Source organism: Salvelinus sp. IW2-2015, linkage group LG12, assembly GCF_002910315.2.
Source record: "Salvelinus sp. IW2-2015 linkage group LG12, ASM291031v2, whole genome shotgun sequence".
Classification (NCBI taxonomy): domain Eukaryota; kingdom Metazoa; phylum Chordata; class Actinopteri; order Salmoniformes; family Salmonidae; genus Salvelinus; species Salvelinus sp. IW2-2015.
In genome coordinates this window covers 9,981,050-9,999,415 of record NC_036852.1, presented here as the reverse complement: position 1 = coordinate 9,999,415, position 18,366 = coordinate 9,981,050, and the positions used below count along the sequence as shown (strand labels likewise).

The window sequence follows — 18,366 nt, the reverse complement described above, 5'->3', positions numbered from 1 at the left end:
TGTAGTGTGGTTGTTAGTATTAGTTATGTGTTGTGTGTGTGTGTGTGTGTGTGTGTGTGTGTGTTGTTGTGTGTTTGTTGTGTGTGGTGTGTGTGTGTTTGTGTGATGTGACCGCGACTGCCTGCGTCGTTCTTCCTTGGACCTTACGATCTCCTTATCCTCTCTCTTTCTTCATACACACACAGGTATTTGGCTGGGGAACAATTCCAGCCTCCTCACAGTGAAACAATAGGGCTTGGTGATTCACCCACTTGAATGGGCTGGGGATCATTAACATCCACTTGTAGCCTCCACTGTTATCTTCTCCTAGTTTGTCGAGGGCTGCTCCCGCATATAGAGGCCAAGTGATCTCATCCCCACAGAGCAAACAAGGTGTGGGAGAGTCTGGAGAGACTAACTGGAAGCTGAAGACTGGCTTCCAAGATGTAGAGCTAATTTCATCTACATTCTAAAGTGATTGCGGAGCAAGGTGGCATAACAAAAAAGTAACACACAAACACACAAGAAAACATATGCCAATTCAMACAAACGAACATATGAACACACATATGCATACGACAAAAAGAGCTTGTAAAAGTCAATGCTCTCTCCTTCCTTATGTTTMTCTCTCTTTCACTCAGTCTTGCTATCTACAGCCAATTTAATTAAGGCCACTAAATTTGATGATCAACTTCTAAATGTTGAAAATCATACAACGGGTGGGWCTAGTCCTGAATGCTGATTGGTTTAAACCGCATTCCAGCCGGTGTCCACAAGTTACCACCTGCTAAATATATAGTGTCAAAATGCCTATTTCTTCTGTTCCGTCTGACTGCGCAATCCACTGTCTCATCAGCCCAGCCAGGCAATTTATAGACTTTATCTCCTCTATAAAAAGCATCTAGACATTATCTCACATTTATTTTAGACTAACATTTAGTTTTCAACAGCAGAGATTTTGTATAAACCTGTCTCTCTGTCTCTACTACATTTGCAACATTGTTTCAATACTCAAATTCGATCTCCAGCTGTCGCATAGTAATGAACGTGTCGGGAGTCGGGACGAGACAGACAGGCAGCGTTTCTCAGCCAGTCGAAATCATGAATCATCATTTTTATGGATATACAGTATACAAAGAAATGTCAATAGAAATCAGGTAAAAACGAAACAAAGTGCAGCTAGTTTGCAGTCTTTCCAGCTTCAGTATGAAGTGGTTGTGTTAGCTGTGTTGTTGGCTAGCTCCTCTGAACAACAGTGTCCTGACGAGTGAGCACATTTTCTATGCCAGGTGAAATCACGCCTCATTAGCGCATCGTTATGGATGTCACTAGAAAGCAACTTAAACAAATGCAAATGCAGCTACTTTGCTGTTATTCTGGCTGCACTTTTTGACGTGACTGTAAATTAGCCGTAGTTGTCTCGCTAGCAAGCAAGGGATAAGAATGTTGCCAGCCAGTATGGCAATGGAACATTTAGAACAAACGACTGGGTCGCGTCCATGTATACAGAACAAAAAGACTGAATGACTGGGTCTCTGCAACCGAACCGATAGAATGAACAACCAGTCGGCTTGGGTAACAACCCTAGATTTGTGTCGGGACTATATCTTGTGGAAGGATGAAATGGTATGAATAAATTCCTCAAAAAAACGTTTTTAATAAAAATGTGTAAATCATTATTTGAATAGGTTGGTAACCCGTTGTATAAAAATGATGATGCMCTCRAAGCTGGTGTTTGGAGGATATATTKGCACGGTTTGCACGGCCTAACAACACCTGTGATAATATATCCTTCAAACACCGGCTTCTATGGGCATTATCACTTAACTAATATTGATTGATTAAAAAAACATGTCAGATACACGCACACATTCCACAGAGCCTTTCTCTGGAGTGGGGAATTTGTGTGAAGTTGTCCCTAGACGCTGATCTTGGGTCAGTTCCGTTTTTCCCCCATTAATGGTTAAGGTTAGGATTGTGGAAGGGTGAGCTGATCCTAGATCTGTACCTAGGGGAAACTTCACCCCGAAGCARAGGAACGAGTCTGGTATTTATTACTGGGCTTCTTTGATGTGTCTAAAGACACCCTAGAACTTCTGAGACTACAGGATGACAGAGTAGGAAACAAGAGAAAATTGCCTCCTGTTAAACATAAATAAAGCCCCATCTCTTTCTCTGCTCTTGATGTGCCAAGGTATAGCGTTCATTTACAGTAAATAAGACCAAAGAGCTATGTATTTGAGGTGGCCATCTTGTAATTAAGGAAATAGGCTAGTAACAAGAACAGTGGAAATCTGACAAGGAAGGCCTATCATTGTCGAGAGAGGTCTCTTTACGGTCTCCTGAATTCTTAGATGGTCTAGAGGTGTGTAGAGGATTCTTATCTCGCTTGTTTATGTTTGGGTGCTTCCTCAGAACTGTTTCTTGGAACACTCCAGAAATAGCCTGCCCCCATATGGCCCAAACATGCACTGCACCGCATATAGTCACTGCCAAGTGAGTGAATGAACTGTAACAATTACTTATATTGTGAGCATGTTTTGGTTCAATGGATATCTGCAAAAGAACTAAGTCAACCACTGTGGGGCTGGTTGCTATTTAAGCACKAAGACTTTGGTAGGATTGCGAGCTATTGAATACTTTTTGTCTAACCTATTGATGTGACACAGGGAGGAGGATACATTTTTTGTTACACTCCAGTCCAGATGTGCACATATCTTACAGTAGAGACAGTCGCCAGGCAGATTAGTGGAAAGTGTATGTGTATAATTGCTACCCTGGGTTGGGCAGGCCTATGCAGTGGGAATGGAATTCAGTGGTGAAGAGGAGCCGTTTTGAACAGTAGACAGGCGGGTACTCAAGGGCGAGGTCTATTCTCAGCGAAGGGGAGAACTTGCTCATCAGACGTCAGCATGCGTTGCGTTGGAAATTAATGTGTAAAAAAAAACAGAGCACTGTGTGACCAAATAAAGAGGGTCTTGGCGTTCCCTTAGGATGCAGATTGTGTTCCCACGTTACTATATTTTAAGAAATATAATCATATTTTTCTGTTACGATTTGAAAAACAACTAAATAAGGAAACATTCTAAATAAAGAAAAAGATTAGGAATATTTAAGACCGGTGAGGCTATACAATGGAATTTGTGGTATGTGAGTATGGAGAGCAGGTTCAGATAGTAGACCATTGCATGTGGTGTGATTGATTACAATGAATAACAAAACCTCCCTCTGTTTTGCTCACACTGCCTAACCTTGCCTAACCCAGGACTTTGGGTCAAATAAAGTCCAGCCCGGCCTTATCTTCTGCTCTGAGGAAGTTTAGAAGACATCTGTTGTTCTTTCAGAGGAAAGAGATAGCTGATAACCATGCTCACTCAACCTCCATTGACCAAACAATTTCAAAGGGTGTTTGATTAGTTGGCTGATGAGAGAGAGACACACTTCCCTTGTTTTGTGGGGAAGGAGTGGTGGAGGACGGAGTAGTGGGTGAATGAGTGGAGAGGTGTGGAGATGGGGTGACAGTCAGGATGTCACGTAGGTCAGGTGACACCTCRGGGCTGTGGGCAGAGCAGGAAGTGACCTCGCCTAGGCTGAGGATCCTGGTGGACTGTTCGCTCTCCCTCTTTCTCYCTTCAAATCAAATTGTATTAGTCACATGCGCCGARTACAACAGGTGTAGACCTTACAGTGAAATGCTTACTTACAAGCCCCTAACCAACAGTGCAGTTTCMAAARATATGGATAAGAGTAACAAGTAATTMAAGAGCAGCAGTAAAAAATAACAATGTATACAGGGGGGTGCCGGTACAGAGTCAATGTGCGKGGGCACCGGTTAGTTGAGGTAGTATGTACATGTAGGTAGAGTTAATTAAAGTGACGATGCATAGATGACAAGAGAGAATGGCAGTGGTGTGGAGGGTGGGGGCAATGCAAATAGTCTGGGYAGCCATTTGACTAGATGTTCAGGAGTCTGATGGCTTGGGGGTACAAGCTGTTTAGAAGCCTCTTGGACCTAGACTTGGCACTCTGGTACCGCTTGACGTGTGGTAGCAGAGAGAATAGTCTATGACTAGGGTGGCTGGAGTCTTTGACAATTTTTAGGGCCTTCCTCTGACACCGCCTGGTATAGAGGTCCTGGATGGCAGGAAGCTTGGCCCCAGTGATGTACTGGGCTGTTCGCACTACCCTCTGTAGTGCCTTGCGGTCAGAGGCCGAGCAGTTGCTATACCAGGCAGTGATGCAACCAGTCAGGATGCTCTCGATGGTGCAGCTGTAGAACCTTTTGCGGATCTGAGGGCCCATGCCAAATCTTTTCAGTCTCTTGAGGGGGAATATGTTTTGTCGTGCCCTCTTCACAACATGTTGTGCTTGGACCATGCTAGTTTGTTGGTGATGTGGGCGCCTCGTTCTCTCGCTCTCTCTCTCTCGGCAGGGGGCTGTTGAGTGAGGAATGCCTGATGCCTCGGCAGGACAGACGCTTTCTGTCTCATAGAGACATGGGGCACCTACATACATGCACGTACACACACACACACACACACACACACACACACACAACTGGACACAAAAACAGCACACATGCGCTAGTTGTAGTGTACATATACACTCTAGGTATTTTTTTATATATTTTTAGGGTGTAAGTAACTGTTAACACACACACTCAAAACCGCATGTGGTACATACGGTATAAACATGTGGGCGAACATGCTCACACACACAGAGAATGCATAAYCCGTAGGGGGCCATAAAACATACAGACACTGACAAATAACTGCAGGATTCTGCAACATCGGCCAAAGGGGCTGGCAGCCTGTCTGGGCTGCCTGTCTGGGGCGACGCCCAGGAGCTCAAATTAGCCAATCACAAGTGACGTGTGACATGGAACCTCTGAGGCTATAGGTAGAATCCCAATTGATTAACGGGKTGTTAGAAATCTGTGAAATGACTGGGTGCCTGAGGGCCAACTTAGATTGACATCAGACAGAGGCTAYACACATGCCATGACACACACGTCACATGACCTGCACCAAGGGCATTGGGTCAGACATTCAACTAACGTTTAACTAATGTCCTACATGACTTCTCCACTGCACTCCCATTGAGTCTTAATAATGGACTCGCTAACTGATTAACCCCCTAAAGTCGATTGACGCGCCGATGCGTACATTAGCACAAAAAACTTCAAATCTGTCGTTTAAAAAATCAATCCACCTTATCGCGTGCCTCACTTCCGCATCTGCGGTGAAAGGTGCAGAGCTAGAGCTGTGTTGTCAGAACATGAGACATCCCAAAAATCAATCTTCTTAACAAAAAAACGTCTCTAGCTTCCGAACAGTTTGACTCACAAAAGGATGTGTCGCGGACTTGTCTGAAGGTAACTGGACTGGTTTTAAAAAACGAATGGAAGTATGAAGATAGTTTTGTGCCAACCCCAAAAAGTTGTTAAATATGTTTAAAAATATATATATATGATAAATTGATAAAAATGTAAAAACTATCTATGTAACCAATAACCACAATGTGTCACGCCCTGACCTTCGAGAGACTTTTTATGTTCTCTTTGGTTGGTCAGGGTGTGATTTGATAGTGAGCATTCTATGTTTTGTTTTCTAATGATTTGTGTTTCTATGTTTTGGCCGGGTATGGTTCTCAATTAGGACAGTGTCTATCGTTGTCTCTAGTGGTAACCAACTTGGTTAGCCCTTTCCCTCCTTTTCATTGTGGGCGTAGTTAAACTTTGTTTGTGGCACTATAGCCCTGTAAGCTTCACGGTTGTTCTTGTCCGATTGTTGTTTGTTGGTGACATTTAAATTTAAAAAACGGGAAAATGTACAGCTCACGGGACTGCATTTGGTCACTTCTTTTGACGGCCGTGACACAATGACAAGAAAAACTGTTTTTTAGAACACTTTGCAAATGTATAAAACATTTTTTTACTGAAATATGACATTTACATTTTAGAATAAAGCTGTAACGTAACAAGATGTGTAAAAAGTCAAGGGTTATGAAACTTTCCGAATGCACTGTGTATATATACAGTGCCGGTCAAATGTTTGGACACACCTACTCATTCCAAGGTTTTTCTTTATTTTTACTATTTTCTACATTGTAGAATAATCATCAAAACTATAAAATAACACATATGAAATAATTTAGTAACCAAAAAAGTGCTAAACAAATCTAAATATATTTTATATTTGAGATTCTTCAAAGTAGCCACCTTTAGCCTTTATGACAGCTTTGCACACTCTTGGCATTCTCTCAACCAGCTTCATGTGGTAGTCACCTGGAATGCATTTCAATGAACAGGTGTGCCTTGTTAAAAGTTCATTTATGGAATTTCTTTCCTTAATGTGTTTTAGCCAATCAGTTGTGTTGTGACAAGGTAGGGGTRGTATACAGAAGATATCCCTATTTGGTAAAAGACCAAGTCCATATTATGGCAATAACAGCTCAAATAAGCAAAGAGAAATGACAGTCCATTACTTGAAGGTCAGTCAATGCGGAAAATTTCAGGAACTTTGAAAGTTACTTCAAGTGCAGTCGTAAAAACCATCAAGTGCCATGATGAAATTGTCTCTCATGAGGACAGCCACATTTAGCTCCTACCGTCCTATAGGCAGGAACTCAAACAGGATGTACCCGTGACTAGAATTATTCAACGCCTGTCTAACCAATCGGAATCCACGCTTCAAGATTGTTTTGATCAAGCCGACTGGGAAATGTTCCGGGCAGCCTCAGAGAATAATRTTGATTTATACGCTGATCCAGTGAGTGAGTTTTTAAGGAAGTGCATTGGAGATGTTGTACCTACTGTGACTATTAAAACCTACCCTAACCAGAAACCGTGGATAGATGGCCAGCATTCGCGCAAAACTGCATTTAACCTGCGCAAACCACTGCATTTAACCACAGAAAGATGACTGGGAATATTGCCAAATATTAACAGTGTAGTTATTACCTTCGCAAGGCAATCAAACAAGCGAAATGTCGGTATAGGAACAAAGTGGAGTTGCAATTCAACGGCTCAGACACGAGACGTATGTGGCAGGGTCTACAGGTAATTACGGACTACAAAAAAAAAAACAGCCACGTCACGGACACCGACGTCTTGCTTCCAGACTAACTAAACACCTTCTTTGCCCACTTTAAGGATAATACAGTGCCACCGACGCGGCACGCTACCAAGGACTGTGCTCCCAACCTCTCCTTYTCCATGGCTGATGTGAGTAAGACATTTAAACGTGTTAACCCTCGCAAGGCTGCTGGCCCAGACGGCATCCCTAGCCACGTCCTCAGAGCATGCGCAGACCAGCTGGCTGGTGTTTATGGACATATTCAATCGCTCCCTATCCCAGCCTGCAGTCCCCACATGCTTCAAGAGGGCCACCATTGTTCCTGTACCCAAGAAGGCAAAGATAACTGAATTAAATGACTATCGCYCGTAGCACTCACTTCTGTCAACATGAAGTGCTTTGAGAGACTAGTCAAGGATCACATCACCTCCACCTTACCTGCCACCCTAGACCCACTTCAATTTGCATACCGCCCCAATAGGTCCACAGACGATGCAATCGGCATCACACTGCACACTGCCCTATCCCATTTGGACATACCTATGTAAGAATGTTCATCATATGTTCATCATCATATGTACATCGACTACAGCTCAGCATTCAACACCATAATACCCTCCAAGCTCATCATTAAGCTTGAGGCCCTGGGTCTCAACCCTGCCCCGTGCAATTGGGTCCTGGACTTCCTGACGGGCTGCTACCAGGTGGTGAAGGTAGGAAGCAACATCTCCACTTCGCTGATCCTCAATACTGGGGCCCCACAAGGGTGCATGCTCWGCCCCCTCCTGCACTCCCTGATCACCCATGACTGCGTGGCCATGCACGCCTCCAACTCWATCATCAAGTTTGCAGACGACACAACAGTAGTGGGCTTGATTACCAACATCAACGAGACAGCCTACAGGGAGGAGGTAAGGGCACTCGGAGTGTGGTGTCGGGAAAACAACCTCTCACTCAACGTCAACAAAACAAAKGGGATGATCATGGACTTCAGGAAACAGCAGGRGGAGCACAGCAGTGAAGAAGGCGGAAAATTTTAAGTTCCTCGGCATACACATCATGGACAAACTGAAATGGTTCACCCACACAGTGTGAGGAAGAAGGTGCAAAAGTGCCTCTTCAACCTCRGGCGACTGAAGAAATTTGGCTTGTCAACTAAAACCTTCWCAAACTTTTACACATGCACAATTGAGAGCATCCTGTCGGGCTGCATCATCATTTCACAAACTCGCATTAACACCTGCTAACTATGTGTATGTGACCAATACAATTTGATTTGATTTGAAAGGAAGTCCAAGACTTACCTCTGCTGCAGAAGATAAGTTCTTAGTTACCAGCCTCAGAAACTGCAGTCCAAATAAATGCTTCACAGAGTTCAAGTAACAGACACATCTCAACATCAACTGTTCAGAGGAGACTGCGTGAATCAGGCATTCATGGTCGAATTGATGCAAAGAAACCRCTACTAAAGGACACCAATAAGAAGAGACTTGCTTGGGMCAAGRAACACAAGAAACACAATGGACATTAGACCGGTGGAAATGTGTCTTTTGGTCTGATGAGTCCAAATTTGAGATTTTTGGTTCCAACTGCCGTGTCGTTGTGAGACGCAGAGTAGGTGCACGGATGATCTATTATCTATTATCTATCTATGTGTGGTTCCCACCGTGAAGCATGGAGGAGGAGGTGTGATGGTGTGGATGTGCTTTGCTGGTGACACTGTCAGTGATTTATTGAGAAGGCACAAACCAGCATGGCTACCACAGCATTCTGCAGCGATATGCCATCCAATCTGGTTTGTGCTTAGTGGGACTATCATTGATTTTTCAACAGGACAATGCCAAACCTCCAGGCTGTGTAAGGACTATTTGACCAAGAAGGAGAGTGATGGAGTGCTGCATCAGTTGACCTGGCCTCTACAATCACCCGACCTCAAGCCATTTGAGATGGATTGGGATGAGTTGGACCGCAGAGTGAAGGAAAAGCAGCCAACAAGTGCTCAGCATATGTGGGCACTCCTTCAAGACTRTTGGAAAAGCATTCCTGGTGAAGCTGGTTKAGAGAATACTAAGTGTGTGCAAAGCTGTCATCAAGGCAGAGGGTGGTTACTTTGAATAATCTAAAATATCAAGTATGTTTTAATTTGTTTGACACTTTTTTGGTTACTAAATGATTCCCTATGTGTTATTTCATAGTGTTGATGTCTTCACTATTATTCTACAATGTAGAAAATAGTACAAATWATTWAAAAAAAAMCTTGAATGAGTAGGTGTGTCCAAACTTTGGACGAGTACTGTGTATACATAAATTATATTTATAATTCCTGAGTCATTTTATATCTCCTAGATTTAGGACAGACACTTTCAAAACCTTGTTTCTGATTATACATTTTTTGAGTGTCATTTTTGCCATTGATGAATGTGTTATTCAATGCGTTTCTGGGCTTTAGTGTAAAGGCCAAAAATCAATATTTTATCAATATTGTTTTACATATATTTTTTGTGACACCTAAAGGGGTTCTAAAATTCCAAATCAAATATCTAAATGATCCATAGTATGACCATCTTAAAACAGTTTAGCACCCCCTCCCTCCCCCAACATCYTAGACTCGAAAGAATTAACAAAGTGTCAAAGATAATAAACAGTATTCTCTCATGTAATATAGCTAATATTAGCCTGGTAACAGATGTGGTCGTTGGTCAAGACAGCACAGACCGATCTGGGACCAGGCTAATGTGACGTCCCTTTTCAATTAGCTCTGGTYCAGGGCGTTGGTGCAGCTTGCTAATGTTGAGCCTTCCTGTCCCTTGCCTTGGACCAGAGCTACCCTCTCATGTACTGTAAGCAATGGGAATCTGCCTGGGCTGGACCATAGAGGCATTTCTCAAGCAGCAGAGTATTTTGGGCCAGGCAGTGTGTTATTAAAGCCAGTGTGGCTGTATTTAGGCAGCCTGATTGTAGGGCTGTTTTGTGCCGGGCTGGGTGGGTTCCCTCCAYGAGGCAGCAAGAACATATGACTTTGAATGTGTCCCAAATGGCACCATATTCCCAATGTAGTGCACTACTGTTGACCAGGGTCCTATTACATAGGGAATAGGGTGCCATTTGGGATGCAACTCTAAGCCTCAAACCACTGTTTGATGTGTGCTGTGGTAATGGGGTGAGAGAGCCGCTGTATAGAGGAGCGCACACACACTCACACTCATTCGCATACACACACACACACAAACACGGCCACCGTATGATATATTGTTGACTAAAAATATATATAATTGACCTAGGCAAGTCTGTTAAAAGAACTAATTATTATTTACAACGACAGCCTACCCCGGCCAAATTGTACTCCACCCTATGGGTGTGATACAGCCTGGATTCGAACCAGGGACTGTAGTCCAAATGTTCTCTCAACCTTGAAAGATGAAGCCGTTCCCATGTAGTCCACTGAGATGCAGTGTCTTAGACCACTGCGCCACTCGGGAGCCCTAATRCATGTACTACTCTCCTTCCTCTATCCCCCCACTTATTCCCCTTTTTGTCTTTGGTTTCTTTGGTTCTTCTCGTGATAATAGCCTGTGGAAATGCTCCTTAGCCTGAGTTTATAGTGTGTGCGTTATCTGTGGAACCCTTATCTATTGGCATCATGTGAAGTGTGTGTGTGTGTGCCCGCGCGCTTGTGTGTTTTACGAGTGTGCGCGTACCCCTCTATGATCAACGACCAACCGGAGGCGGAGCCGAGGCGCTGACTGTAATGAGATAGCTGCTCTGTTCAAAAGTGCTATTACACACACTCTCACTCACTCACATGCCGCTGGAGCGCATAGACACTCCGCTACAGACAAAAACACTAGATGAGTGGTGCCAGAGATGGAATGAATTCTCCTTCGGGAAGATAATGTATTTATGTTTGTCACAGTTCTCATGATTTGCGCTCCATTCCTGTCCGAAATACGAAGACTTCTTGTCGGTTGATAGTTCAGGCAGCTGTGTCTCAGTGGCYGTAAATGCAGGACTAAATGACCGCAGTCCTGAATCGCTGTGAGCAGAGAGAGAAGGGGAGAAAGGCAAGCGCTTCAATCGTATTTGGAGGTAGACTAAGAGCCGCTTATCAGAGCCTGTAAGAAATAGCCCGGAGGTTCCATATCAGTGGACATGCTCTGTATGGAACTGGGGAATCAAGAGGAATTTATTTAATCCACTTTGCTCGACGAGGTTCAATAACTCAGTCATGGCGAGAAGATGAAAGTTATAAAGTGTGTCTTTCAAGTAGCCTATAGGCCTACTTCGGAGGGAAAGCTGTTCACCGCTGTCTTCAGCCTATTTTTATTAAATTAAGTGCACTTGGAACAAACATTATTCGTTGCTTGTTTGAGTAAAATAGGCTACGTRGAGTAATAACATTTGTCCCTACATTTTCAGCCAAAAAAGGGTGTGGATTTTCTTGATGGACAACTAATTTGATCCTGGGAGGTAACATTTAAAAACAACAAGACATTGAACATTGCCAAAATGGATATGCTATCATCGCTGATTGGATTTTTACTTGCAATKTGTCTAACACTGGGAGTCTGTGGAGACCAAGGTAAGTTTACGGTCAGTTCTCAGGAACGCATGGGCTGTCAAGAAACGTGTCCGAATGTACCCGACGCTACCCTTTATGGGTGATTTAATTTCAGAATATGCTTAAAACTATGAAAAAAAAACTGAAAGCTCATAGTTTAAAAAAAATTAGGCCTGCGTCTTGGAGACTGACAGGTAGCTTGTTTTTCTCTGCGTTGGAAAAACTCGTTTGGTTTTAAAACTCGTTTGGTTTCAAATCAGGAATTTCAACACATAGGCCGTGAATGGCATCAGATATACATTGTCTGATAACCAGTAGATAGATAGATATACATTGTCTGATAACCAGTAGATAGATAGATATACATTGTCTGATAACCAGTAGGCTATCATGTGTAGTGTAGGCGCACTCATCATTCCCACAAAATGTTCTCTCAACCTTGAAAGATGAAGCCGTTCCCATTCGTTATCCTAGTTTGTCCAGAACAGTATTGCTATTCTACCCTTTTCGTATGCCAAGAGTAATTTGACAATATTTCACCCATGAAAAATGACTGGGTGATAAATCATTTGATACTCAAAAAGCTATTCTGTTATGCCAAAAAAATAGGAGGTAATTACCATTTAATAGAAGTTGCCATAGCATGTTACATGTTAAAAAGTTCCATGCCGTTCATGTTAGTCAGGTTTTGTAATTTTATGATCACAGGAAAAAATGTGGACTAACCCTACATACATTAGCCTATGATAGCCCAATGACTCTGCTTTGTAGGGTGACAATTCCATAATAATTAGGGAAAAAACGAACATACTTTATTTTTGCTGTTGTGTTTCTTGGTTGAGTTCATGAATGAATGATAAAGTCTAAACGCGTCTGTAGACACAACATTGCCTATCCAAAATAATGCGCCTCGAAGTGGTATTTTGCTATTAGTGGATAATGACAAGAATATTAGTTAGACTAACCATCATCATCATTAACATCAACAAGGACACCAGCAACAACTCGCTCATTATCTCAAGAGCCTAGTTTTGCAATCATGGTGATGGTTTGTGCCTCAATCGCGCGTGTGCCCCGGTAGCTCGAGGCGGCGCCACACAATCGGTTCTCCACTCGCGCTGCAACATTAAAACCAGACTACACATTTTGACAAAAAGGCCACCTTCCATTCCATTCGGGGAATCGTGATGATTTTTAAGCTAGCTGGCTTGCTTCTTAAGTCGCAGTAGTTGTGTCCATAATTAATGCACAAGAGTTGTTTTTGTGGTTGTAGTTTTGGAATCCTGTGCAAGTCCCGACTCCTGATATAGAGCTCTCCTGAGCTTTAAAACACGGTCTGGTTTCTCACTCCCGTTCTGCTCTGTGCCCTACTCAGTGTCTCCTCCATGGCTGGTTTACAGTGCTAGTCATATGGTTGTTCCTTAGAATGTGCTCCAAAGTGTGTGGTGTGTGTGATTCATGTTTGTATGCATTCAAGTGTGCATGTGTGTGATTGGGTTGGTACCTGCCCTAGAGAGATTCAATATGGCCTGTTTGCAGTGCTGGCTGCCTGTGTGCCCATTGATCAAAGACAGACGTGGGCGCTTGGCAGCTCTCCCCCAACTCGCTCAGATACCTCAGCCTGCCAAAGCACTCACTGTTCCAGCCTTCTCCTCTCGTCCTCGAAACAGCACGGCTTGTAACATACACACAGCAGCATGAGAGAGAGAAGAGATGTGGGAAAGACAGGAGGTTGTGAGAGAGAGAGTGACAGAGATGTTGTGCAGAACAAGAGCACGTTTTTTTCCGGACAAACACCAGAGAGAGCGACGGGAGGGGGTTGAGTATCAAACAGCAGATAACAGCAGGGTCACCGAGTTATAAGGGCAGAGGGCAGGAAGAGGAACTGATGATATTGGGCGTGTGAAAATGAACACTACACCCGGGGGTCAGAGAGCAGAAGGGGGACCATGTATCAAACAGTGGAGAGACTCTATTTTTAAGTCTGTGTCTTTGTCCCTAATAGCACCCTATTCTGTATTTAGTGCACTACGTTTGACCAGAGCCCATAGGGCTAAAGGAGGGAATAAGCTCTGGTCAGAAGTAATGCACTACAATACGGAATAGGGTGACATTTGGGATGCACCTAATGTAACCACAACAGTGTGACTCATGATTGTGTTAGTATAATTAAGTCATTCCTAATAATGAACTAGTAATTAACTCACGGATGTGAACATACAGGACCAGAGTGTGTCTTCACTGTCTCTGTATGTTTCCCTTCCTGTCTGTTATGATGCAGACGAATGAAAAGCTATATTTTCCTCCTTTCTCTCTGCTTGCTTCTTTCTCGCCCTCGTTCGCTTCTTTCTCTTGTCTCCCCCGCCTCACTCTCTCCCTCTCATTGCACCCTGTCGCCCACCCCCCACTCCTTCACACTCTCTCTCCCCCAGCATCTTTTTTAATCTGCCCCTCCTATAACTCCTATAACACATCAGCAGCRGAGAAACAAGGTCAGGACTGTAGTTATTAGCATTCAAGAGCTGAAAAACAAAGGGGCTGTGGTTCAATACCTTGTCCAGGAGAGAAGGGCTGGGGGGAGGAGAAAAGGGGGCACGCCAACCCCCTGGAACGAAGCGACTAGGGTGAAATTAAAAACAAGGCCACCATAAATAATACACCTATCGGCTAGCTGGTGGCCCCTCGGTCTGCTGCTTAGTGTGTCTGCACGCACTCACACACAGGTCATTTATCTGGACAGCAGTATTTTAGCAAGCCAAAACCCAGCGAAACACAACCATCTGCTTGTGGTCAATTGATCCATTGATTAATTGATTGCTATACCCACCCCAATCCATTTAGTTAATTATTAATTAATTAATTAATCATTAATTAATTAATTAATCATTTAGTTGATTAGCCAAAACCACTTAGCCTCTTATGAAGACACATGCATGGGTGTTCTAACTCAGGAGAGAGAGGAAGCTTTAGTCTAGCTTGCTATTGGTGAATTAGGGAAAGGTAAAGGGGGATATCTAGTCAGTTGTACAACTGAATGCATTCAACTGAAATGTGTCTTCCGCATTTAACCCAACCCCTCTGTATCAGTGGGTACCAAATCTGTGTTGTTCATATTGGAACTGCAGTCTGATACGTGTACACTTGAGTGGCTATGTTATAACTACGATTTCTGCTGCATATTCATTTAGGATTGTTACATTTTTTTTCTTAATCCTTAATATAATAGCGATATACATTGTAATATGTCATTTAGCAGATGCCTTTATCCAGAGCGACTTAGTGTGTGTATACAATTTTGTATGGGTGGACCCAACGGGACGGAAGTCCATGATACCAACGTTGTAAGTGCGATGCTCTACCAACTGAGCCATACAGGACACTTGAATATGATCTAAAGGTAGGTAGTGCCTTATGGTAGGTGTCTAATGATTAAAGTAAAGAGCTTTGAAAGTCAAAAATCCCTCCCTCCCTCCCTCCGTCCAGTCTTGTGTGGAGTGGTTAGATTAAAAAACAGTCGCGGAGACAGCCCCTGTGTAGGGATGAATGGATGAACGAATAGTGCCTCTCCTCCTCCTCTCTCTGTCCCCCGGATTCCCTCTCTCGAAGCGATATCACTTTTTAATTAAGGTTGGGGAGAGAGAAAGAGAGAGAGAAAGGGGGGAAGAGAGAAAGAGAGAAAAAGAGCGAATGATGGCAAGATTTATAAAGGCCTCTTCCACACATTTGCAGCTTATCACAAAGTGTGACGCCACAGTACACGGATAATACCGCTAATAGAAATTGGTGCATACACACACACACACACACACACACACACACACACACACACACACACACACACACACACACACACACAGATATGCAGTCATATGCAGATACTGTATATATAGACGGAGACTTGTCCAGTAGATTTGAAGATGTTGACGCACAAATTTTGCTTGCAGCCAAGTTCACTCACACAGATGCACATACACGCCCTCACCTCTTATTGCAACATATATGTTATATACTATATGTCAACAGTGTTCATGTATGTTGGGGTCCCTATGGCATGTCTGTGCAGTGTTGCGTGTGTGGAGAATAGATGGAGTCCTGAGCCTTCACAGACACAATAATTCATGAGGCTCCCTCTCTACCTCATCTTCCCTCCTTATCACACAAACACACATGTACCTATAAGACATAGTGCCCCGAGAAACACACCGTATATTCATAAAAACACAAACATACACATTCTCCACCCTAACAGAGGACCGAAACAAAGACATACCCAGTTGATCACATACACACACCCATACACACACACACACCTCTCCCCTGCATGTACTGCTCATCCAGGGTCAGTCCCCACGGGGATGGTCATGTCTTAATGAGCCTCGTCAGGCTTTCCCTCTCTCCCTCCTCACACTGTCTTTCTTCCTCCCCTTCAATCACCTCCTTCCCTTCTCTGTCTTCATCCTTATCCGTCTCACAACCTTCCTCTGCCGCTCTGCATTCCTTCTACCCCTCTCTTTCTCAATCCCTCTTAAATCTCCCACTTTTTTTGTCCCTCTCCCTCCATATCTCTCCCTCTTCTCCCTCACCCCCCCCGCCTCATCATCCTCATCCCCTTCATCTATCCCTCTTTACCTGCCTTTCTCCCTGCTGGCGTCCCTCTCTCAACCCCCCCCCCGTCCCCGTCGCCCTCCTCCTTAGCGGCACATGAATGGTCTGCTCAGCTCAGGGAGCAGAAAAGTGCAGAGGCTGCAGGATTCTCCCAAATGGCTTAATCTTCCCCTGGCGGTACTACTGACAGCCCCGCACACCATTTGGAGAATACAATAGGAGACATGGGCTACGTCCTAAATGGCACCCTATTCCCTATATCCCCCATACTCAACTGGCAGACCGCGGGCCGGAACCAGAACGGGGTCAATATGGACTGCGGGTCCAGGAAAAAATACAAAATAAATAAATATATCAGTCAAAAGTTTGAACACACCTACTCATTCAAGAGTTTTTCTTTATTTTTACTATTTTCTACATTGTCAAAAATAATAGTGAAGACATCAAAACTTTGAAATGACACATATGGAATCATGTCGTAACCAAAAAAGTGTTAAACAAATCAAAATAGATTTTATATTTGAGATTCTTCAAATCAGCCACCCTTTGCCTTGATGACAGGTTTGCACACACTTGGCATTCTCTCAACCAGCTTCACCTGGAATGCTTTTCCAACAGTCTTGAAGGAGTTCCCACATATGCTGAGCACTTGCTGGCTCCTTTTCCTTCACTCTGCGTTCCAACTCATTCCAAACCATCTCACTTGGGTTGAGGTTGGGTGATTGTGGAGGCCAGGTTATCTGATGCAGCACTCCTTCGCTCTCCTTCTTGGTCAAATAGCCCTTACACAGCCTGGAGGTGTGTTGGGTCACTGTCCTGTTGAAAAACAAATGATAGTCCTACTAAGCGCAAACCAGGCTGGATGGCGTATCACTGCAGAATGCTGTTGTAGCCATGCTGGTTAAGTGTGCCTTGAATTCACAATAAATCACAGACAGTGTCACCAGCAAAGCACCCCTACAACAGCACACCTCCTCCATGCTTCGCGGAACCACACATGCAGAGATCATCCGTTCACATACTTTGCGTCTCACAAAGACACGGCGGTTGGTAGCAAAAATATCCAATTTGGACTCATCAGATCAAAGGACAGATTTCCACCGTTCTAATGTCCATTGCTCGAAGCAAGTCTCGTCTTATTATTATTGTCCTATAGTAGTGGTTTCTTTGCAGCAATTTGACCATGAAGGCTTGATTCACGCAGTCTCCTCTGAACTGCTGATGTTGAGATGTGTCTGTTACTTGAACTCTGTGAAGCATTTTTTTGGGCTCCAATCTGAGGTGCAGTTAGCTCTAAAGAACTTATCCTCTGCAGCTGCAGCAAAGATAACTCTGGGTCTTCCTTTCCTGTGGTGGTCCTCACGAGAGCCAGTTTCATCATAGGCGCTAGATGGTTTTTGCGACTGCACTTGAAGAAACTTTCAAAGTTCTGGAAATTTTCCGCATTGACTGACCTTCATGTCTTAAAGTAATGATGGACTGTCATTTCTCTTTGCTTATTTGAGCAGTTCTTGCCATAGTATGGACTTGGTCTTTTACCAAATAGGGCTATCTTCTGTATACCACCCCTACCTTGTCACAACACAACTGATTGGCTGAAACGCGTTAAGAAGGAAAGAAATGACTACCTCATGAAGCTGGTTGAGAGAATGCCAAGAATGTGCAAAGCTGTCTTTAAGGCGAGGGGTGGCTACTTTGAAGAATCTCAAATATAAAATCTATTTTGATTTGTTTAACACTTTTTTGGTTACTACATGATTCCATATGTGTTATTTCATAATTCTGATGTCTTCACTATTAGTCTACAATGTAGAAAGGTTGTGATTTGACCCCTGGTATCATATAAAAACACATAAGACATGGAAGAATGTGTGGAATTGCAGGAAATGAGCTGTAAAACATTTTTTTTTAAACTCTGTCCCATGCAAAATGTGTATACTTGTAGTAAATGAACTTAAAAACGGCAACATTTTCTCTGCCAACAAGAGGTGCATGAACACTTTGGGGTCGCATGGGTTGCGAGGTTAGGGGTTGTTACTATGCTGATCAATTACATTATCCATCCGGACCTTTGTCACCAAGGAAATTTGTGTGACCAGACCTTCTCAAATAGTACTTGAGTACCCCTGCCCTCTGTAGTGTACTACT

General features: G+C 43.5%; 1 protein-coding gene across 1 annotated transcript in view; it reads left to right on the top strand.

The window, feature by feature from the left end:
• The first annotated feature begins 10,848 nt into the window (after positions 1-10,848).
• nrp2a (neuropilin 2a) overlaps positions 10,849-18,366 on the top strand; it is an 86,701-nt gene continuing 79,183 nt past the window's right edge. The window contains 1 exon segment of the mRNA XM_023997818.2: positions 10,849-11,634. Coding sequence (XP_023853586.1) covers positions 11,562-11,634 — 73 coding nt within the window. The 5' untranslated portion in view covers positions 10,849-11,561.